At 39.4% G+C, this 24121-nt stretch overlaps 1 protein-coding gene across 1 annotated transcript; it reads right to left on the reverse strand.

Annotated features, from left to right (window-relative positions):
• Nucleotides 1-1819: 1819 nt before the first annotated feature.
• LOC124605719 (translocon-associated protein subunit gamma) lies at nt 1820-21866 on the reverse strand. Its single transcript, XM_047137594.1, has 5 exons — nt 21611-21866; nt 21404-21531; nt 19880-19971; nt 4185-4316; nt 1820-1973 (listed from the first exon to the last, which is right to left on the reverse strand). Exons 1-5 carry the CDS (start codon nt 21744-21746, stop codon nt 1907-1909), a joined length of 555 nt encoding a protein of 184 aa, XP_046993550.1. The 5' UTR covers nt 21747-21866; the 3' UTR covers nt 1820-1906.
• Between the last annotated feature and the right edge of the window lie 2255 nt (nt 21867-24121).

Raw genomic sequence — 24121 nt, forward strand, 5'->3', positions numbered from 1 at the left:
ACTATCTGGCCTAGGTTTCACACTGACTGAGACAGGCTGTTGCCACATGCATGAATAGCAAATAGGAAGAATGGTCGTTGAAGCTGGTCAGAGATGGAAACGTGGCCGCAAGCTGAGAGTTGAGTGTGTCGTGTGGTCGCCTTATGAACAGTAGTGATTGTGTGATAGCTTGCCCGAGCAGATTTGAGTCATCGGAACCTGTTATGTGTTAATGCTCCTGTTATGTCAGACACAGAGAATATTGCACATATGTAATGTACGTATGTAGGTAGGTAGTGGTGCTAGTGAGCATTCTCTTGTCGACAGGTGCTGTAATGTGCTGCTTGCAATGCTGGCATTTTTCGACAGCTATCAATGACCAGTGCGTCACTAGAATGCGTTGGGATTGAACACATCACATTTGCTGTCAAACTGTATTATGCAGCTGTATGCAATACAGTGGTCATTCTGATCAACCGGACAGGCAGTTGCCTATATGTTTTTGTACATTGTCGTTACTGGTTCCATATGACAAATTGGACAACAAAGGCAGCACACATTCAGAGAATAAGAAAAGATCATTGCCTGCTTTTAATACTGAATTTTTTCAGGTAGCTCTGGTGTATTTCCTTGTTCCCGTATATGCTGAGGTGGACCGATGATCAAATACCAAGATACATTTTACAGAACAATGCACCAACTGAGGGCCATGGACTACATAAAGGAAGCTACAGTTGTCTTGAACATTCCCATTTATATAAATTCAGACTTTCCTGAAGTTGCTTTCACCAACTTCTTTCCCTATCACATGTCTTAAGCACAATTTGAATTTTAATTGATTTGAATCTTGGGTAAATAACTGATTGTCATGTCAATGGATTTGGTTTTAGTATCCTAAATCTTTGATCTTTAAATTCAATATGTATTGGAACTGGATTGTACCTATCGTTTGTGGTTTAAATTTACTAAGTTAAATTTTATTGGATTTGATATTTATTGAAAATTCATTGCTGTGCTAAACTACGATTTCTGTTAATTGGACGGGTTGTTTGTTCAAACTTGTATTTTCTGTCCAAGTGATCAATAAAAGTAGTATTTTCAACCCATATTCAATCAACTGATTCCGCTCTTCAGTCCTAAGGAACCTACTGCACTGATTTATTATATGATCACAATGAAATGTGTGTGCCAATTTCTAATAACCACTTTACTGCTGAGATTATATTCTTCGAAATGTGCAACACGTTTCAGGTCCAGTTTATTTTGATAACGTGATGCATACTGCTAAATATAACTCTTTATAAATCTGGCATTAGGTTTTAATTGTTTTTTTTTCTGTTCTGCAGTAAAGTTTTCTTTTAAACTCAAAATAACTCATTCCATATCATGAGAGGTTGGAATTATGATCCACACAACATGCAATTAGCTACTGTCAGAGTCGCGAATGACAGCAGTCGAGTAATACTTGTTCTGGGCTCATACTTCACACATTCTCCGATAGTCAATGAGTGTTCAGCAGCATTCTGACCATCCTGCCATTAGTGACACAGCCAACACAGGAGTTAAAACATGATCACAGAGAGTTCTGAAACTTTATTCAATTTGTTGTGTTGTCATAACTGGTGCCGTGATCGACAAAATCTACATAAGAATGAGAATTTGTATGATACCGGCTTTTTTCAAGCATGAAGCATGTGTATGTGCGTACTGCAACTGTCACTCGGAACCAGCGACACTGCAGTCCCTGTCCGTGCCTCTAATTGCCGAATAGCCAGTATTCATTAATCTGAATATAACCACTGCACAAGGAATCAGGTAACACACATGGAACACAATAAGCCAGTCTTCATAATTTATTGCAAAAATGGAAAGTACATTTAATGAGAAATGATACTGATGACAACACTTTCCACATGTGAAAATCTGTTCAGTGTGAGCCAGTCGATAGCAATGCCAACAAACCACCTGCTGCTCCAACTGAAAATACATAATTACTGTACACAATGTTAAGGAAAACCATTCACTGTTATCTATTGTGGAAGTCACATAAGAGCAAGCTGTTGAGTACTGACTGAGCCCTTCAAGCCACAGAAAATTCCAGTTTCTTTTTGTGTAATATATCGGGACCAAAGTTTAAAACTCCCAACAAGTAATTACGTAATGTAAAGTGGTATTAAACAGTGGTGACTATTCTATATATGTGTAATTAATTGTTCAACAATATTGTATTTCATGCAATAGACCAAAAGCTATTGTTTTAATATAGGCATCAATTCAATGAATGTATTTTGTTTTATTTTCTATCTAAATTTTACAGTAATTAGTTGTTTTGCTGCACTTAAATGAGTTATTATCCAGGCCAATTAGAATTCAGTTATATGCAGACATTATCTCCAGGAGTACTCACTAAAGGCACTGTGGATTACCTTGATTTACCGTATTTACTCGAATCTAAGCCGCACCTGAAAACGAGACTCGAAATCAAGGAAAGAAAAATTTCCCGAATCTAAGCCGCACCCGAAATTTGAGACTCGAAATTCAAGGGGAGAGAAAAGTTTTAAGCCGCATCTCCAAATCAAAACAAAGTTGGTCCATTGTAATATGAGACAATTTAGGTCAAATGAATGACGATACAGCTACAGTAGTTTGGTTCGAGTGTCATGCATTGTTTGTTGCATTCCAATAATGAGTGTTTACGACCTGTCGCCGCTCGCGGCATGGCTTGCTGCTTTTGTGCGCACTACTGCCGCTTACAAAAAAAAAAAAAAAAAAAAAAAAAAAAAAAAAAAAAAAAAAAAAAAAAAAAAAAAAAAAAAAAAAAAAAGAAGAAGAGGAATAGTCTTATTAGCGAAACAATGGCTAGAGACTGCTATTTGTTGTTACTCACACTGCTGCTTTCTTTGATAATGATCAACAAGAACCAACTAATAGATTGCGTATGATAGATGTTCTGAACGAGAGTCTAGCGAAAATTTTTCTCCGTTTGAAAATCTTTGCAGACGGCTCTTTAGTACATTACATTCTGCACAGAAATTAGTCATCTTAGATCTAAAAATCTAGTCAATTGCCGTGCTTCATTTCTGATTATATCACTAGTAGGCATAAGAATAATATGAATATAAACATGACATGATGTGTGTATTCTTCCACGTTTGCTGCTGTCTCACTCTAGTTTCGTAGTTTATTAGGCAGACAGGATTTAAATGAGATAGCAGCAAACACGAAAGAATACATGACAAAATGTTTATATTCGTATTATTCTTATGGTGAAGAGAATCTTAGAGTTGGCCATATTAACAAACATCCCAAACAGTCTTGCCAGTCGGATTTTCGTAGTACATTGAAATGCTGCTACATTCGATGATGAACAATACGGAATTTGTATTTACTTTGTTGGATAATGTATGAAAATGCAGTGGTCGAAACTCGGGGCAGAGAAAAAAGCTCGTCTTCCACCTTTTTTTTTTTTAATTTATTTACTGAAGCAGAGGTTTTGGCGCCAGTATTTATCTTTGTGCCTGCAAAGCACGCCTGTGTAGCGCTACATATATTCGACGGCAGAAGTTAGTTGCGGCGGCACCTACCAACATTTTTCAGAACTTCCGCTTACTTTGCACTTGATTCTAAGCCGCAGGAGCTTTTTGGATTGCAAAAACCAGAAAAAAAGTGCGGCTTAGATTTGAGTAAATACGGTACATGTCTTATGATATCATATCATACACTGTCCAACAAAATCCCTGTGTTCTAAGTTGTGACCAAAAGATGAACTACACGGAAATGACTGCAAACAGGTGTTTTACATTCTTTCCATACTGCTGATTTATGAAAGGGGCACATTCATTTTGTTGAATCATGCCACATAATTGCCCAACATCCTCCCCTCCAAATCAGGTTAATAAAACTCATTCTTTCAACAATATTCTTGTACACACTTTTAGCATCCACCTGGCTTAACAATATTTACATATCCTGAGATTCAAAATTTCTTTTTACTCATTTTAGGAATGAACCCTTAAACAATCCATCTTTTGTGACATTGATCTATAAAAATTGTGTGTGTGTGTGTGTGTGTGTGTGTGTGTGTGTGTGTGTGTGTGAGAGAGAGAGAGAGAGAGAGAGAGAGAGAGAGAGAGAGAGAAACTCTACATTAGTATTCCCCTGATAACTTACACACATAATACATAAACAATTTAAAAAAAGGATACACTGCAGGTGTAAATGTTTTTAGTATATAGAAGCTGGAAAATATAACTAGCGCCAGAAATAGCGCATTGTTATAAAAAATGGAGAATGTTGTGGCTTCATAATCTGCAACTTCATTTTTCTTCCACAGAATTCTGGAAACAAAGATAAATGTATAGATGTCACATCATAAACAAGGTAATCTGAGAAAATAAAGTAATCTGAGAAAACTACCATCAACAATTTTATGTAAAACTGATTATAACAAGCATAACATGAATATAAATGTTAATTATTGTTAGCATAATGTGAGTACCATATTTAGTCAACAATAAGATGATATTTCAAATAAATTTTTGCAGAGGCTCTTTGAAAAACTTATTTTTTTTTTTTTTTTTACACATTCTGACCAATCAAAATTACAAACTGTTTTACCAATATTTTGTACCTTAAAAGCAGCCATGTGTTTTCTTTGATTATACAATGCAGATACGCAAGCAAAATTTTGTCGAAACATGCAGGAAGTTTGAGCTAGTGTTTTGCATTTTAACATACGTTCAACCCTCTTCTTCATCATCATCATCATCATCATCATCATATACCAGCTTGAATTTGCTTTGCATTCCACTATGCATGCAGCTAGAAATGTCTATCTCCATCAGCTTGTTTTGGATAATTCCTTGAGTAATCAGAGACTATAACTGTGTCTTCCACATGCTGAACAACCTGCCACTCCAATTCACGAATCCTTTCACAATTCAGTCTCCTGCAAGTTTGGCGTGCGAGAACTGGTGATCTATAATTTAATCCTCATCTGACACCAAGTACGAACATTCACTTCCATGATCTCAAATTTTCACCCTGAGCTGCAGAGCAGTGTCCTGCATGAACCAAACGTGAACTACAAACTTAGGTCAATATTCCTCAGAGTAATTTGCATTAAGCAAACTGAAGAACAATAATAAATTCATTTCTCTACTTCTTTATGCTAAATCAGCAGAAATCGAACCACTTCGGGCTGATAGCCACTTCCTTATTTCATGCCAGCCTTGAAAAATCGACTGCTGTCAAGCAGTAGCTGTTGCAGCCACATGGGTGAACTTTGTGTTCCAGTCATTCTGTGTAAACATATTTAAGTTAGAATTAATTTGCCCATTAGACATTTATACAATTGCTGAGTATTTGTTCATTTGTAAAGTCATTTCAGTTCAGTAGGAGAGAGTGCAAGGAGGATGTGGGACAGGTCGTGAGGAGCCAGGTGGAAGAGGTGTGATGTAGCAGGTGGAAAGGACAAAGAAATATGGTTTAAATTTTTCATGATTATTCTGAAGGAACCACAATTAACACCTGCCATTAAGCAGAGAACCGACCTGGTTCAGGATTTCTCTTTTTCCATTATCGTTCATAGCTTATGCCTGACTCCTATCAATGCTTGTTCACATTCCACCAACACCTCTCTTATTATCTGTTTCAGTGTGAAAACGCCCTCTATAAATGATCTTCCCTTCCAGGAAGCTGCTTGTGCATCCATTAAAATCACACGAGATATTTCATAGCCTTTCATTTATTATTTGGCTGTAGATTTTGTAAGCAATATTCAGAATACTTGTATACCTATAGTTAGATTTATTGCTTCTGACACCTTTCCCTTACACCAAAAGGATATTTGCTATTTTCCATTCCTCCATTATCTCATATTTTACCCAACATATGTTAAAGAGACGTTGCATTATTCTTCATAAAAGAATTCTTCTGTGTTCAATCAATTCAGAATTTATTCCACCTATCCTGACAATTATGAACTTTCATTTTTTAAAAATATAGTCCCCCCCCATGAACCATGGACCTTGCCGTTGGTGGGGAGGCTTGCGTGCCTCAGCGATACAGATAGCCGTACCGTAGGTGCAACCACAACGGAGGGGTATCTGTTGAGAGGCCAGACAAACGTGTGGTTCCTGAAGAGGGGCAGCAGCCTTTTCAGTAGTTGCAAGGGCAACAGTCTGGATGATTGACTGATCTGGCCTTGTAACATTAACCAAAACGGCCTTGCTGTGCTGGTACTGCGAACGGCTGAAAGCAAGGGGAAACTACAGCCGTAATTTTTCCCGAGGGCATGCAGCTTTACTGTATGATTACATGATGATGGCGTCCTCTTGGGTAAAATATTCCGGAGGTAAAATAGTCCCCCATTCGGATCTCCGGGCGGGGACTACTCAAGAGGATGTCGTTATCAGGAGAAAGAAAACTGGCATTCTACGGATCAGAGCGTGGAATGTCAGATCCCTTAATCGGGCAGGTAGGTTAGAAAATTTAAAAAGGGAAATGGATAGGTTGAAGTTAGATATAGTGGGAATTAGTGAAGTTCGGTGGCAGGAGGAACAAGACTTCTGGTCAGGTGACTACAGGGTTATAAACACCAAATCAAATAGGGGTAATGCAGGAGTAGGTTTAATAATGAATAGGAAAATAGGAATGCGGGTAAGCTACTACAAACAGCATAGTGAACGCATTATTGTGGCCAAGATAGATACGAAGCCCACACCTACTACAGTAGTACAAGTTTATATGCCAACTAGCTCTGCAGATGACGAAGAAATTGAAGAAATGTATGATGAAATAAAAGAAATTATTCAGATTGTGAAGGAAGACGAAAATTTAATAGTCATGGGTGACTGGAATTCGAGTGTAGGAAAAGGGAGAGAAGGAAACATAGTAGGTGAATATGGATTGGGGGACAGAAATGAAAGAGGAAGCCGCCTGGTAGAATTTTGCACAGAGCACAACATAATCATAACTAACACTTGGTTTAAGAATCATGAAAGAAGGTTGTATACATGGAAGAACCCTGGAGATACTAAAAGGTATCAGATAGATTATATAATGGTAAGACAGAGATTTAGGAACCAGGTTTTAAATTGTAAGACATTTCCAGGGGCAGATGTGGACTCTGACCACAATCTATTGGTTATGACCTGTAGATTAAAACTGAAGAAACTGCAAAAAGGTGGGAATTTAAGGAGATGGGACCTGGATAAACTAAAAAAACCAGAGGTTGTACAGAGATTCAGGGAGAGCATAAGGGAGCAATTTACAGGAATGGGGGAAAGAAATACAGTAGAGGAAGAATGGGTAACTTTGAGGGATGAAGTAGTGAAGGCAGCAGTGGATCAAGTAGGTAAAAAGACGAGGGCTAGTAGAAATCCTTGGGTAACAGAAGAAATATTGAATTTAATTGATGAAAGGAGAAAATATAAAAATGCAGTAAGTGAAACAGGCAAAAAGGAATACAAATGTCTCAAAAATGAGATCGACAGGAAGTGCAAAATGGCTAAGCAGGGATGGCTAGAGGACAAATGTAAGGATGTAGAGGCCTATCTCACTAGGGGTAAGATAGATACCGCCTACAGGAAAATTAAAGAGACCTTTGGAGATAAGAGAACGACTTGTATGAATATCAAGAGCTCAGATGGAAATCCAGTTCTAAGCAAAGAAGGGAAAGCAGAAAGGTGGAAGGAGTATATAGAGGGTCTATACAAGGGCAATGTACTTGAGGACAATATTATGGAAATGGAAGAGGATGTAGATGAAGATGAAATGGGAGATATGATACTGCGTGAAGAGTTTGACAGAGCACTGAAAGACCTGAGTCTAAACAAGGCCCCCGGAGTAGACAATATTCCATTGGAACTACTGACGGCCGTGGGAGAGCCAGTCCTGACAAAACTCTACCATCTGGTGAGCAAGATGTATGAAACAGGCGAAATACCCACAGACTTCAAGAAGAATATAATAATTCCAATCCCAAAGAAAGCAGGTGTTGACAGATGTGAAAATTACCGAACTATCAGCTTAATAAGTCACAGCTGCAAAATACTAATGCGAATTCTTTACAGACGAATGGAAAAACTGGTAGAAGCTGACCTCGGGGAAGATCAGTTTGGATTCCGTAGAAACACGGGAACACGTGAGGCAATACTGACCTTACGACTTATCTTAGAAGAAAGATTAAGGAAAGGCAAACCTACGTTTCTAGCATTTGTAGACTTAGAGAAAGCTTTTGACACTGTTGACTGGAATACTCTCTTTCAAATTCTAAAGGTGGCAGGGGTAAAATACAGGGAGCGAAAGGCTATTTACAATTTGTACAGAAACCAGATGGCAGTTATAAGAGTCGAGGGACATGAAAGGGAAGCAGTGGTTGGGAAGGGAGTAAGACAGGGTTGTAGCCTCTCCCCGATGTTGTTCAATCTGTATATTGAACAAGCAGTAAAGGAAACAAAAGAAAAATTCGGAGTAGGTATTAAAATTCATGGAGTAGAAATAAAAACTTTGAGGTTCGCCGATGACATTGTAATTCTGTCAGAGACAGCAAAGGACTTGGAAGAGCAGTTGAATGGAATGGACAGTGTCTTCAAAGGAGGATATAAGATGAACATCAACAAAAGCAAAACAAGGATAATGGAATGTAGTCTAATTAAGTCAGGTGATGCTGAGGGAATTAGATTAGGAAATGAGGCACTTAAAGTAGTAAAGGAGTTCTGCTATTTGGGGAGCAAAATAACTGATGATGGTCGAAGTAGAGAGGATATAAAATGTAGGCTGGCAATGGCAAGGAAAGCGTTTCTGAAGAAGAGATATTTGTTAACATCCAGTATTGATTTAAGTGTCAGGAAGTCATTTCTGAAAGTATTCGTATGGAGTGTAGCCATGTATGGAAGTGAAACATGGACGATAAATAGTTTGGACAAGAAGAGAATAGAAGCTTTCGAAATGTGGTGCTACAGAAGAATGCTGAAGATTAGATGGGTAGATCACATAACTAATGAGGAGGTATTGAACAGGATTGGGGAGAAGAGAAGTTTGTGGCACAACTTGACCAGAAGAAGGGATCGGTTGGTAGGACATGTTCTGAGGCATCAAGGGATCACCAATTTAGTATTGGAGGGGAGCGTGGAGGGTAAAAATCGTAGAGGGAGACCAAGAGATGAATACACTAAGCAGATTCAGAAGGATGTAGGTTGCAGTAGGTACTGGGAGATGAAAAAGCTTGCACAGGATAGAGTAGCATGGAGAGCTGCATCAAACCAGTCTCAGGACTGAAGACCACAACAACAACAACAACAACAGTCTTCAGTTCACCAAACCTATGTAATCTATTTCTGCTTTTTGGTTTCCGAATTGTACCATTGTTCTTTATAATGTGTTATCCCTTCTCATGTATGTGTTACATTTAGATTTACGACACCTCTTTCTTCTTTGACGAAGTGTTTAATTTGTGTGCTATTTCTTGTCTGACACATATCATGTTCCAATCTGCTTATAAACTTGTCCCACAATATCCTATGTACTGATTTTACTATTGCTTCTGCTTTGTTTCTTTTCCAATGGTATTTCTCTTTAGCTTCTAACTATACACTTTCCATTTGTTTGTGGCTTTTTCCTCTCTCTTCAACCCAATTTTTTAATAATCTTTTCTAACTGGTTCTATGTTTTTTCACCTAGCAATTTATTTGCTATCAGTTTCATAGACTTCATACTAGACCACTCTTTGCTTATGTCCTCACTAGTAGATTTGTTATTGATCAAGAGTTTCAGATATAAATTTCTTAAGCTCTGTTATTGAGACAGATATACCTCAACTCTTGTTTAATTTTTCATCTTTATTTTCTATTCATTGCGTTTTTTATCTTGACCACAGCTGGAATTTTGAGTTTACAAGGTATCGTCTGTATTTATATTTCTACCACTAAATACTCAAGTGTATTATCCTTGGCACTAACCTATGATTAATTACATAGTCTATTAGTTAATGGTAACATTGAAATAGAACTCATAATTGGGCACATATTACACTGTGGATCCCTTCGCATTTTCATTTTCATAGCTTGTGTACAATACATGTATATAACGAAAGCACTGGCAGGTCGATAGACACCCAAACAAACACCAACGTACACACAAAATTCAAGGGTTGCTTCATCAGGAAAGAGGGAAGGAGAGGGAAAGACGAAAGGATGTGGGTTTTAAGGGAGAGGGTAAGGAGTCATTCCAATCCCGGGAGTGGAAAGACTTACCTTAGGGGGAAAAAAGGGCAGGTATACACTCGCACACACACCCATATCCAACCGCACATACACAGAGACAAGCAGACATTTTCATTTTCATGAAAATGTCTGCTTGTGTCTGTGTATGTGCAGTTTTTTTTTTGTGTGTGTGTGTGTGTGTGTGTGTGTGTGTGTGTGTGTGTGTGTGTAGTTGTCATTGTAGTGTTAAGTGAAAGAGTACACTAGGACATCAGCCCAACATAATTTGTGTTTTATCTGACTTGCTGACGTTCCTTGCTACCTTTAATTACAAAATTATGATGTGGCTGGCAAGTTTGTAATCATCATAAACTTCTGTTAATACATTGCAAGGTGTGCTCTAATGCTTCAGTAATGTATGAAGTGTTCACATGAAATCAGGTGTATTAGTCCCCTTGACTTTGAATATTTGTTTATTAAACTGTCAGATCCAATGATTACAGCATTGCTCTGTTGAAACCAGTAATCAAAAATATTTACAAGCGATCTTGGCGAACCTGGTTTTTATGTTATCACTGTTACAAAAGGGGACATTTTAAATCTGAGTGCAGAACTCAACATGAAGCCTGATAATCAGGCTTTCAGTGCAGAACAAGCAAATTTTTCTGCTCCAGGTTGTAAAAATATTTGCACATATGACACCATGCAATGATTGGTTTAACATTTAAGTCTACTCAATCCAATGACTCCTATGCTCAAATTGGAAACAACTCTATTGTTAAAGCATAGGGTGTTTAACCCCTCCAAGTGTGGTCTTTAGTTGAGGGAAAATGGCAAGCATTCACTTAGGGAAACAAATTACACAATCCTTAGCAAAAGAAAGCTGTATTTTCTGTGGGACCTGTGGCAAAGAGAAATCAAAAGTTATTTTTGATAAGTGAATGGAAGATTGCAATTCAGGTTTAGTTGAATTAAGGTGGAGAGTCAATTTTATCAAATGTTTAATAAAATATCTAGATTACTACAAGCAAATCCTGTTCCTTTTAATTCCACAACAATCTAGCACTAGATTGTTGGACACTTCCATTTCAAAGGCCTGGAGAATATGACTAATTTAGTTCCTGGTTTAAAAACAAAAATCTCCATTATGAATCATGACATTATTGCAAAACTACAAGAAACTCATTTAACTCAAATTTGGACTCAAGATATAAACCACCTTGTGAATGCATCCACGCAGATTTGCACCTCGAAGGTGCACTCTTTTACACAGATTTCAAGTGTGACTGCACTTCATACAGATTTGTGTATTTTCTTAAAAGTAAACATGAAACTTTCCCTATATTTTTTGAATTTAAGAGACTGATTGAAAGAAACTGGAAACAAAATCTCAGTTCTGAGGGTTACAATGGGACCAAATTCATAAATAAACCAATTTAAAGATTCCAGCAAAATGGGATACCATATTTTACGGACTATAAGCAACACCTTAATTTTTAAGCAATTTTTGTAAAAGAATACATTTTTACCATTTTTGTTATTAGAGTGCAAACCTGGACCAAAAAATTCTTAGTTTATAAAATGAACTGACATTTAAAATCCCTAAAAAAAAAAAATCATCTAGTTTTGGCCGTTTTAAATTTCAGTCCTATTTGCACGTTTAGTCTACCTCATTTTTTTCAGTTCTTCTTTACTAGCCCGCCAATCGTGAATGGTTTTTCCTATTGGTGGAGGGCTGAAATTCTGTTCAGCTGCTCTGTTTCCATGTTGTTCTGCATATACTATTACTTTCAATTTATAGCCCGCATCATATGAATATCTTATTTTTTCCATTACAAAACTACCAATTAACAAAAAATATTGTACTGTTACCGATAACATAAATCGCTATCAATTCAAGTTCACTTGCACTGTAGACTGCAATGATGCGTCACAGGCTACACAGTCTTCTGGATCTGACGGTGATGTGGGAGGGTGACACTGTTAGCAACTCATGTTCCTGGCATCTAGTGCACTGCTGCTGCCAGTTAATCCAATACTGACAGACAGAGAGGTTTCCAGTGGCATGGAGTATATGGCCATTTCCAAGACTGATGGGAATTTTAAATTGAACACTGGACATTTTTATATTAATTGTTGGGTATACGAGACACCTGAACTTTGGAGGTAATTTTCCAAAGAAAAAAGTGTGTCTTATAGTCCGTAAAATACAGTAATGCATGAGAAAAGTTCCTGCACACCACAGCAAAATTGCCAAACTGAGCAAGAAGTGGAGCAGAGATGTTTGTATGGGCACACGACAATAAGGCCTTTGGTGCTCACACCAAAACAGATTGAGACAAGTGTTGGCAAAATACACAGAACAGAAAGGTGAAACAGCACGAAAGACATAAGGAACCAAAAATTGGCAAACTATGTGCATAACCACACAGAAGCACAGAATGAAGTATTGTGTCAATATTAGAACATTAACTACTCAGGATGAAAGTGGCATAAGGAGCTGAAACAATAAGCAGATGGACGCGGCTGGCTGACCGCAAGAGGAAAAAAGGAGGAGCCAGCCACTGTGCAACACACTAAAACCTCCAGCCTAGAAGTTTAGAACCTTAGTCACACTCATGTCGTCACCAGCTAAAATGGAGGGCAGATCCCCACCAATATTTGCTTCTGCCCTTGCATCACTATATAAAATGTTAAAAAATATGGTGGATACAGATGTGCATGCCACAAGCATCACAAAACGGGGGATCCTCTTGCTGGAGTAAAAAACTATGTGAGGGCAGTGCCGAATATGATGTGAGGGCAGTGCCCAATTCTAAGACATGTGAGAGTCAGTTCATTCCGCCTTAGCAACTGGCAGGAGGAATGCCAATGCTGAATTGCTGACTTCTATTGATGATCACCGCCAGCCATTCCTCATTCCACAACTGGATACACTTCCTGTGTAGTGCACAAACGAGAGCCTGCAGAGGAATAGAACAATGTGCCACATGCTGTCCTCTACAGGCCTCCTTGGCGAATGAGACCTGCCTATCCTGCAACTGGAGCAAGTACAGTTGGTCATATATCAGCTGCATCAACTCCTCTGCTGGGCACAGGTTCTGTAACAATTGTAACGCAATAAGGGAATCTGACATCCATGGCAACATCAAGTTCATGATAGAGATAGAGGCAGATGGTGCCTTGCCGTTCCTTTATGTCCCCGGCTGTCGCAAAGCAAATGGGTGTCTCAGCCACAGCATTTACCGGAAACCCACCCACACAGACCGATATCTGCACACTAGCAGTTATCACCATCCGTCGCAGAAACATTCTGTTCCTAGGACCTTAGTGCATCGAGCCGAAACCGTCTCAGGTTCTGAAAACTTGCTGAAGGAGCTGAGCAACTTACGGAAAATATTCCAAGGAAAATGGCTACGACAACTGCAAGATTTCGCAAGCTATCTGTCTGAAAATATGTAAGCAGAAAGACACCGAGGAGGACTCTGAAGAAGTTAACATTCTTGCCATTCTGTTGCTCAGTAACAGGAAAAATAAGCCAGCTCCTAGAGGGATAAAATCGATTCGGTCTTCAGGGCTCCAGCAAAAATTCGACAACTCTTGAGGCCTATGAAAAACGACGTAGGCCTCAGAACGCCAGGAGTATATGAAATACCATGTGGGTGTGGACAGTTCTACATTGGACAGACTGTGCGTACTATTGAACAGCGCTGTGTAGAACGAGAGAGATGTTTTCGTCTATGGTACCCGGAGAAATCAGCAGGAGCAGAGCATGCTTTAAAAAGACTGTCATCATATTGCATTCGACAAGACATCTATTACCACACGGACTAACAGTTTTTGGGATAGCATAATAGAAGAAGCCATCAAAATAAAAATTTGTGACAACATACTCAATAAAGATGGCTGCCTGCAGCTAAGCACAGAATGGGACCCGGCCATCAGAAGGATGAAGCAGGCATGGTGGCCGCATAACGCAAACATTACTATATACGGTGCCAGAGCGGGTACCAGTGACGTCACGGAAGGAAGGCAGAGCGGCTATATAAGGACGGCAGCAGCCACCAAAAGACAATCACCACTTGACAACGGCCAAAGCGTACTCTGTCGAAAGCTTGTGGATTTTAAAACACTTGACACGGCTGGAAGCCCAATAAACTTATTAGATGAGAAACCGTTTACCCCAAATATGACGCATCTTCTCCAATGCCATCAGGATTGCATGGAGCTCCACTGAGAAAGCAGTATACTCGTCAGGAAGGCTAATCCTGGTGACATGGTCTGGAAGCACGACAGAGCAGCCAAGAGAATTCCTTTGTTTGAAGCCATCAGTGTACACTGTGAAACTGTGATGCAAGTCTAAAATGTTAAAAAACAGTGATTGAAATGTCATATCTAGCATTTGATCTCTTTTAAAACTGGTCAAGTCTAAAATCTGGGCCTCCGAAGAAGCCAAGGTGGAAGTCTGCTCCAACCACGATGTAAAACAGGAAGACCGGCCACACCCACCTCTAGAAGGCAATCCTGTTCACGAATCCCATAGGGCCTCGTTGGGTTACGAATAAGGCTTTCCAGTGGACACTGAGCAATGGTAAGGTAGACGGGTGTGTCTGACGTGGACTCTGTTTTATAGGCCTAGTGCACCATAAGAAACCATTGCCTGATGTGAAGTGGCGATTCACCAGCCTCGGCACAGAGACTTGGTATGGGGCTTGTATTGAAAGCCCCAGTGGCCAATCGAATCCCTTGATGGTGCACCACGTCCAACATCTTTAAATAGGAGGGTCTCTCAGGCCCATACACCGTGTACCCATAATCAAGCTGAGATCACACACATACTCTGGAAAACTGGGGCAAGCAAGTCCTTTCTGCTCCCCATGTACTGTGGCCAAAACATTTTAAAATGCTTAAAGCCTTAAGCAATTGTTTTTTCAGGTCCTTAAGATGTAATCATGTAAGCTTAGAGTCACATATGAGGTCCAGAAACTTCCACTGTGTCTTTAAAAGAAAGGACAGTGTCCTCATCCTCAACTCAGGAAATTTTAAAATGAAATGAGAACAGTTAAAATAAACACACACAGACTTCAGAGGAAAACTTAAAACCACTCATCTGCACCCATTCATCCACACTTTGAAGAGTTAGTTGCAATTGACGTGTTGTCACTGCGAGGCTTGAAGAGCCAAAATATACGTAAGTCATCCACAAACAAAGACCACTGGACAGCACTTTTCACTATGAACAAAATGCTATTAACAGCTATGGCAAAGACATTCACACTTAAACCACTACCTTGAAGAACACCATTCTCCCACTCAAAACAATCAGACACGACATCACTGACTCAGTACCTAAAATATAGTGGCGAGATGAAGGACTGAATAAAAATGGGAAGGCAACCATGAAAATACCACTTGTGAAGCTGCTCTAAGATAGGGTGCCTACAAGTAGGACTGTAGGCCTTCTCAATGTTAAAAGTATACCTAGAAGGTGATGCTGGCATAGGAAAGCCTACTGTATAGCCGCCTCCAGTAGGGCCAGATTATCAAAGGTGCAGCGACACTTCCTGAACCCACATTGAAAGCAACTATGGAGATGCCTAGATTCTAAGCTCCAGACAAAGTGACGGCTGACCATCTGCTCCAAGGTCTTTCCCACACAGCTAGTGAGGGTAACACAACACTACCGTGGGATGTACAGTCTTTCCCAGGTTTTAAGAGAGGAATTAAAATTGCTTCAAGCCGCAAGTCAGGAAAGTAACCTGAAGCCCAAATGGCATTAAATAGTTGGGGGAGGATATCTTTGTTTCACTTTGTGAGGTTCCACAGCATACTATAATGGATTCTGACATGACCATAGACAATGCATAATCCAACTCCCACACGGAAAATGGGCAGTTGTAATCTTCATCAGTGGTTGACCAGAAGTCCAAACTACATCTCTCGGCAACTGATCTATGGCACTGGAAACCTGGATCCTGGCTGGCAGTTGCAGTAATTACGGCAAAATAGAACACCACAGGCTGGGCAATGTCCCGTGGATTGGTTTGGACAGTGCTGGTCCCTATTGCAGCAGCCATGGGGCACCTACCTCCTCTCCCAAGAATTCTGCTGATGGTCTTATATACAACAGAACTCTCTGTGGAACAATTAGTGGTGTTCAGGAGCTGTTGCCATGACCTCTTCTTGTTCTCTCAAATAATTAGGCAACACTTGCCATCCGAAAGACTGCAAGATTCTCTGTATTTGGCCGACACTTGAACCTATGCAGAGCCACATGCCTAGTCCTGATTGCCTCTTCTGTTATCCCCTGGTCTATGGAATGGATGCTGCAGCGGCGTGGTGGATAATTTTGGTAAGATGATCTACCCATGCCTCGACATTGGCACAATGTTCAAACTGAGCCAACTGGCAATAAAGTATCCAGTCTGCTCTACTGAGCACCCATCGCAGTGGTTTCCTTTCGGGTTAAACTCCATCTGGCAAATGAATCCAGATCGGGATGTGATCACAAAGAGGCAAGTCGTCAACCACTTCCCACTGAACAGTGGGAGCAAAGAGGTGGAGAGCAAAGTGAGAGTTCAATGGCAGAGAACGACCCAGTTGCTGTGCAGAAATATGAGCTCTGTCCCGTATTTAGCAAGTATGCGCATGACATGAGAAGCCTCTCAATTTCTCTACCCCAGGGGCAAGTTATTTCAGAGCCCCAAAGCACATTGTGTGCATTAAGATCACCACAGAGGATGAAGGAACGGGGGAGCTGTGTAATAAGGTTGGTTAGGACCTCTTCATCAAGCACATCACATGGGGGCAAGTAAAGGGAACAAATCGTCAATGGGTGACATATGTGCATTGATATGGCAACTGCTTGTAAAGTTGTCATGAGGGAGAGAGCAAGGAGAGGTAGTCGGTACTGATGAAAATACCTACACCTCCTCTAGCTCTTTCTCCACTCATGTCATCCTTTTTGTGTAAGATATAGCCTTGTAGCTCAGGGACGCACAATTGATGGAAATTAGTCTCCTGGAGATACACACACAGTGGTCAACCCTAAGATAAGAGATGGAGTTCCTCCACAAGCACCCTGAACCCTTGTAAGTTCCACTGTAGGATGGGAGCCATTGCACTGATGTGATTTTAATTTCTCCCTATCTTTGCACCGCAGGGTTGAAGCACTTGTAGAGGAGGGGCTGCCTGGATACAAGGTATCTAACTCCATCATGTCGTCCTCTTCAGACAGACAGGAAAAAACGACACCTTACAGCACTCTGGACAGCTTTCAAGGATGAGAGGGAAAGGGGGCATTGAGATGCACTCTGCTTTTTTGTACCTTCTGGATGTTATTGGTCTTTCCTGGTGCGGTTGCCTGGATTTCTTTGTCTTTATTCTTTTTTCCTTTGCATGTACAGGTGCTTGTGGTGGATACAGGCACGACAGACATAGTCTGTGTCGAAGCGTCTGCCTTGGAAACATGTTTCTGCACCATGGAAGAATATGAGGTGGCAAAGACGGGGTTTCGTTGCCTTATATTCTGTTTTGGCTTCAGCATAGGGGATCCGCTTGGTCACTATTTCCTGTATTTTGCATTCCTCAGCAAAAACAGGGCAGTCTCGGCTCCAGACTGAGTGGTTCCCAGAGCAATTGAATGGACAGTCAGTCCCAACGCCATGAGTGGCTTTTCCGCAATTCCCATAAATCACTTCACCTCGGCAACTCGTGGTTGTATGGCTGACACACTGGCATTTATAGCACTGCATAGGGTTTGGAATGTAAGGCCGAATATTAAGCCGAAAAAACACAACCATAGTATGTTCAGGTCTTTATTGCTGGTATGCTTGTACAAGGGTTACAAAGTATCTACAGGGGATGAAGGGCCTGGCCATAAGCTACAAAGCAAACTACTGGGCTGGTGATTGACTGATGCCAGCTTAGCTGGTGACAAGAGGCACTAAGCAATACAGATGCCAGAGCGGAAATCAATTCACGGGGAAGTAAAAGCATATGGATCGAAATGGTACATAGGTTAGAGCAGACAAGGGGTCTTCCAGGCCTCAGCCACTGCAAGAGAAACATCACCTGCATCCGAACCCCACCAATCTGATACCACAACAACTACACAGCAAACACTACCTTTTGGTCTAGAGATCCAGAACAGTACAAGGTAAAAGTTAAAAATGTAATGCACATCAGTTGGATCAAAAAAACCGAGATGAGAGAGTGAATTAAGGTAGCAGATAGGTGTCCCCAGGACTCTGCATTTGAAGGGAGCAGGCCCTCCTACAGCTGTCTTACCCAGATCTGTCACAGGCAAAGTGACAGAAGGGAAAAGTGTGCACACTTTTCAACAGAATAATAATCAAAGAAGAGAAAACGGCTGCACCACCACCTGCACCACCACCACCACCACCACCACCACCACCACCACCAACTATGAATTTTTGCTTTTTTACTACATTCTCCACTAGCCATTCCGCAACTGCATCAACTCCATCTACGGCTTTTTTTTCCATGGGATGTAGCAAAGAAGTTGCAATAGATTTTTACATTGTGAAATGATTGAAATTGAGGAACAGCATCAGTAATATATTTTTGTTTAAATTGTGGGGCAGGTAAATCTGACCAGATCAAAACTACCTTCACATTTTCAGGTATAGTTGACAGTACCTTGCTAATGCAATCAATTGCAGCACTTGAGCCATGGCTTTATCCAGAGCACTAAGTGACTTTTACGGCGACAAACTTGCATTACTAGGTTGCTGATCTTACATCTTACTGGTATGTTGCCTGTGTTTTCTAACTATCTCCCTATTTTTATCTCTTCTGCCTTCTAATAACAGCCCTTGTTTATGTTGACTTAACTATAGAAACTTTTGTTTCTGCTTCTGCTGACCTTTTCAAGCCTCTTCCAAATGCTGCTTCTTATATTCTTCACATTTTCCTTCACTCTAACTTTTCCCCCCTCCTACTCCTCCCTTCTGCTGCTGCTAATGGCATCCTCTTCTTCTGATCTTAAAATAATACAACTGTGACTCAGATTACATGACTCATGTTACACATTTAATTTTCTGTTTTAACAGTAGTGGTTAAAGTTGGGAAATTTTTAATAGTGATAGTAGGTACACAATCACACTAAGAAGTAAATTATTGAACAAGATGATGTTATCTCTAACGTCTCTCTTGGTATAAAAGCTTAATTACATGAAAGTGACCCATATTACATGAAAGTTCATGCTGTTGTATTATACTGTTTACCTCGACATACAGTTTACCTACTTCAGTTTTATACTCTTTATCCAATACACCCTATGGTATGTAACAGTACTATAAATAATGATATGCTAATTCTTACCTGCCGATTAGTTGAAATGAAGGTCCAAAATTTCCAATAACTTACATTCTCATCACATGAAAAACTTATGGGATTATAAGAAGGGCTACAAATTATGGAGGATAAACAATAACAGGCCACAGACCATTGTTGCCACAAAGTAAAAAGTCCAGCCTTTTCAAAAAATATATAAAAAATACCAAATTTTAAACTTTCAAACACACTGTAAATGTGTCCTGTATGCGCACTAAATAGCAATCTATCCTTTTCATATGGTTACAAGAGCAGTTGTGTTATTTAACTCCAAGCTTATTACATTCCATGATTTTCTGCTAACTGTAATTAGATGCATCATCTTAAAATATATTACCGTTCATCCTTTTCTTTCTTGCTCATTTTCTTATCTTCTGCCAATTTCTTTGTCATTTCTCTGGTAACAGCTTCCTCACGTTTAACAGCAACCTGGACAAAGATGATGTATCCAAAAATCAAGATGTAAAGAGTACATAGTTTACAGAAAATAATGCTGAAAGATATGTAACTTAATTACGTATCTTTTTGCTAACAAATGAAAGTCACTTAACACTAAGAAATACTAGGCATCCTCTACCTCTGACAAAATAATTACTTGAATAGTGTTTGACATGTACAATTTATGAACAACTCATCCACACCTGACGTATCAACAGCAACAACACTCGAAATACAAAACTAGGTTTATTATGAATTATCACACTATAAGTGAAAGGCACTTCATTGCTCCAAATTTAAATTATACTAACAGCAATCTTTCATTTATTGGTGAGGTACTACAAAACTTTAGTTTGTTTACACGAACATTGCTTATACAACTTTTGAGTAGCCTAAATTTGATTATGGCCTCAGTGTAAATGCTTCATGTAAAATGACTAACAGGGGCCATATGATAATGTTTCATAAACATGCAGATGAAACTCAATTCATAAACGGTGCAACACAAGCCCTGTATCTCAAGAAACTAAAGACAATGACAAGAACGAGATTTCAGGTTACACAATAACCTGTGCTCTTCAGTCTTTTACACAATGACCTTGTAAAGGTACTGAAGATAAAAATTTGGCAATTCCAGCTTACACAGAGACAGTCAATCATTTCAACATGGATTTGCATTCTGCAGCCGAGTGCACAGACTTTAAACTTTCTGACGGATTAAAACTGTTGCTGACTGGGACTGAAACTGAGTCCTAGCTCTTTTATCAGAGGCACTGAGAAACAGATGAAATTCTAAAATTATACAACATTGCAGTAGCCGATGGACTCCCTGGAAGATTCTACACAGAATTTATGACTGTTAGGTCCTCTTAATTATAACATACCAATAACGCTGAAAAAAATAAACTGTGCCTTAAAGCATTGGTCATAAATGTCTACATTAAGGAGAGCAGAAGTGATCCACAAAACAATAATCCACTATCTTTGATGTGTGTTTCTGAATCTTTAAACGAATTTATAGAAATACCTGAGTAACAATTTATGGGGTTAAGGAATGGGATAGTCACATAGGTTCACTAATAGTTATAGCAGATGGTAAACTTCTGTTAGCTGGTAGGATACTTGGGAAAAAGTAAACAGTCTGCAACGGGGATACCGCACTAAACGCTCTCTTAACTCTAAAAACTACTGATGAGTTGCGTGTGCCCTATGGCAAATGGGATTAACAAGATATTTTACTTGGACCAAACGTGTCGCAACAGTTATCAGAGCCACAAATTACGCATGGTTATCACGAGTAGCATGAGAGAGTGCGTCGGTGAGAAATATCATGCTAATATAATAAGTTTTCGCCCCCCAAAGATATCTTCACTCCCGTACCCAAACTAGACAAATGTTTAACAATTTTTTTACAAGAACTTACCTTATGCTTCAAAACAAACTTCGTATTTTTATACGCCAGTGCAACAAGGTATGTGCTCAAGAGCGTAACAATTACGAACGATAGTAAAGATGAGTAGACATCTATCATATGGATCCTCCAAAAGAGCCCTGGAATCATACATTGCAATGTTGTGAATGAAAAAAATTACTTCGTTATATCTTCTTCAGACCTACAAAATACACTCACATATGGGGATAGCAGAAACTATAAAAGCATTTCCATAAAACAATGCGGAGGATTTGGTCGACACATTTCTACTGAAATCTTGTAGCAACAGTTCCTCTTCCTTCGTAAACGCTTTAGCTTGTTTGCCGCCCTTCATAGTTTCTAAACAAGCTCCACCAGCTACAAGACAACCTTGTGACCAACAGACGACACACTTAAAGCACGCCAACACACTACATGAGCTTACACGTCATTCGACGTTGGTAGCAAAGTTACTGCATCAGCGCATGCAGGCAGAGTTCATTGATCGCAGGCGAAAATACAATACCATCAACGTGGTGTTCGTTAACATTCTCATTTTTTGGCTTACTACACCATACAGCCGTCACATTGTACGAAAAAAATTCAAATTATTAAAGTTATTGATTGATAGTAAGCCTATTGTCTGAGCATAATGCTGTGCTTTTCGCAAGTAACACTGAGATGCGTAATGCAAATTGTCAACACATCGAAATTAAACACACAGCAATTATAAAGAAAAAAAAGTAACATGGAAGAATATAAAATAGAAAAGTAGTCTCATGCCTCGACAATATAAATTCTTAATTTAAATTTTTAGACCACTTTCTGAAATAAATATCAGTACAAATACGTAAACATTTTTCATATTTATCGTCAGAAGAATCAGAACATTTAAAGGATGACGCATTTTCCCCCACGTACTTCCAGCATTAGAAGAACAAATGGTTATCATCTCCTGTTCAGTGTACGCAGCAGTCACAAGTGTCAGTTGCATTTAAGTTCAAATGGGAAACTGCCATGGCCGGGTTCACACACGCAACAGAAGGGTCAACACAGATAGTGGCATAACTCAGGAAAAAGACAAATTTATTATGAAGTCAACCAATAAAACTAAGCCCATGTAGAAAGCAGTGCAGGATCGTACAGGGAAGAAGATAACCCACAAAAATATTGCGATACCGCACGAAAATTAGAGATGGAAAAATTTGGTGATCCATCTCATATGACACTGAAAAACTTTCATCAATTGAAATAAATAATATATCCATATTCGTCAGTCCAGTAGGCCCATCTGATCCCCTAAATAGCATAAATTCACAGAAGAGTAATTAATCACCTAATATTCATGATATTCCAGATTACATTATAAAAAATAACAGCAAGACAAATATTTTCTCCTTTATTAGACATAGTCAATTTATGCTTATCAAGTGGTGTCGTCCCACAGGAATTGAAAATGGCAAAAGTAATAACCCTATATGAAGAAGGTGATCAGCAATGTATGGCTAACTATAGGCCCGTGTCACTACTGTCAGGGTTTCCGAAAATTATTGAAAAATGTTCTTTTCAGAACTAAATGCATTCTTCAACAAGAATAATATTACTTATAGATGTCAAAATGGATTCAAACAACAGTGGTCAACTGAAACAACCACCTTCAACATGATTTATTTATTTACACATCAAGTTCTTTAGAACCAAATTGAGGAGCAAATCTCCAAGGTCATGGAAACTGTCAGTACATGGAATTACAACATAAAAGTAATATAAGATTAAAATAAAATGTTTATGAAACAGAAAAAAGTCAATCCATAAGTAAGGTAAACGCAATCAACAATACAACAAAAATTAGTTTAATTTTTCAAGGAACTCCTCGACAGAATAGAAGGAGTGATGCATGAGGAAACTCTTCAGTTTGGATTTGAAACCACATGAATTACTGCTAATACTTTTGAATTCTCGTGGTAGCTTATTGAAAGTGGATGCAGTAGTATACTGCACACCTTTCTGCACAAGAGTTAGGGAAGTATGGTCCAAAAGGTAAAACTATAGTATAGCAGAAAGAAGAAGCGTGTCATGCAGTTCTTAGCAAAACAAACTGAGAATGTGAATGATTCTGTTGCAACAGAATTTAAAGTATGGCACGATTCCATAGTTAAGCAAGATGTAGCACATATTAACCGAGTAATAGATGGCAACAGCTCATCTGTTACATCAGACAACAATGTGTCTGGTCCCAGTGATATTTTTCTGTGGTGATCTGCGCCAAACATCGAGCTGTAACCTAATGTTCCAGCAAACAACACTGCCATGTGTGGAGTGGGGAATAACCCTCTTATGGCAAATGCAGTTTTACAGGAAAGCGTTATTCTGTTTAGACAGTTTGGTGTGCTCACACCCAATAAGAAATCAGCCCATTCGATGGCATCCATCTAATACTTCCGTGGGATCCGCCTCACCAATGGAGCGAGATGCACAAAATAAAATTTGTTAGTGGAGACACACAGGGTGACGCTGCTCTCTGGGCGACAGAGGCCGCAGATACCTGTAAAAGTTATGATAAGTTTGATCGGTCCTTCTTGGCCAAGAATTGTTCACAACACGTTCAAGAACGAATAAGAGAAGTAGTATTTGACCGAGAACAATGGAATGAGTGCTATTTTCAAAAGTGTTTTAAGGAGACCAAGTACTGCGACGAGGCAATCATGAATCGTGATGTGCTGTGTATGT

Source organism: Schistocerca americana, chromosome 3 (assembly GCF_021461395.2).
Source record: "Schistocerca americana isolate TAMUIC-IGC-003095 chromosome 3, iqSchAmer2.1, whole genome shotgun sequence".
Lineage (NCBI taxonomy): Eukaryota > Metazoa > Arthropoda > Insecta > Orthoptera > Acrididae > Schistocerca > Schistocerca americana.

Coding starts and splice junctions, on each gene's coding strand:
- LOC124605719 (XM_047137594.1), bottom strand. CDS start 21,746: ATGAAGGGCGGCAAACAAGCTAAAGCGTTTACGAAGGAAGAGGAACTG. Junction 21,532..21,610: donor AGTTTCTGCTATCCCCATAT/GTGAGTGTATTT, acceptor GTATGATTCCAG/GGCTCTTTTGGAGGATCCAT. Junction 4,317..19,879: donor AAGAAAGAAAAGGATGAACG/GTAATATATTTT, acceptor CTTTGTTTCCAG/AATTCTGTGGAAGAAAAATG.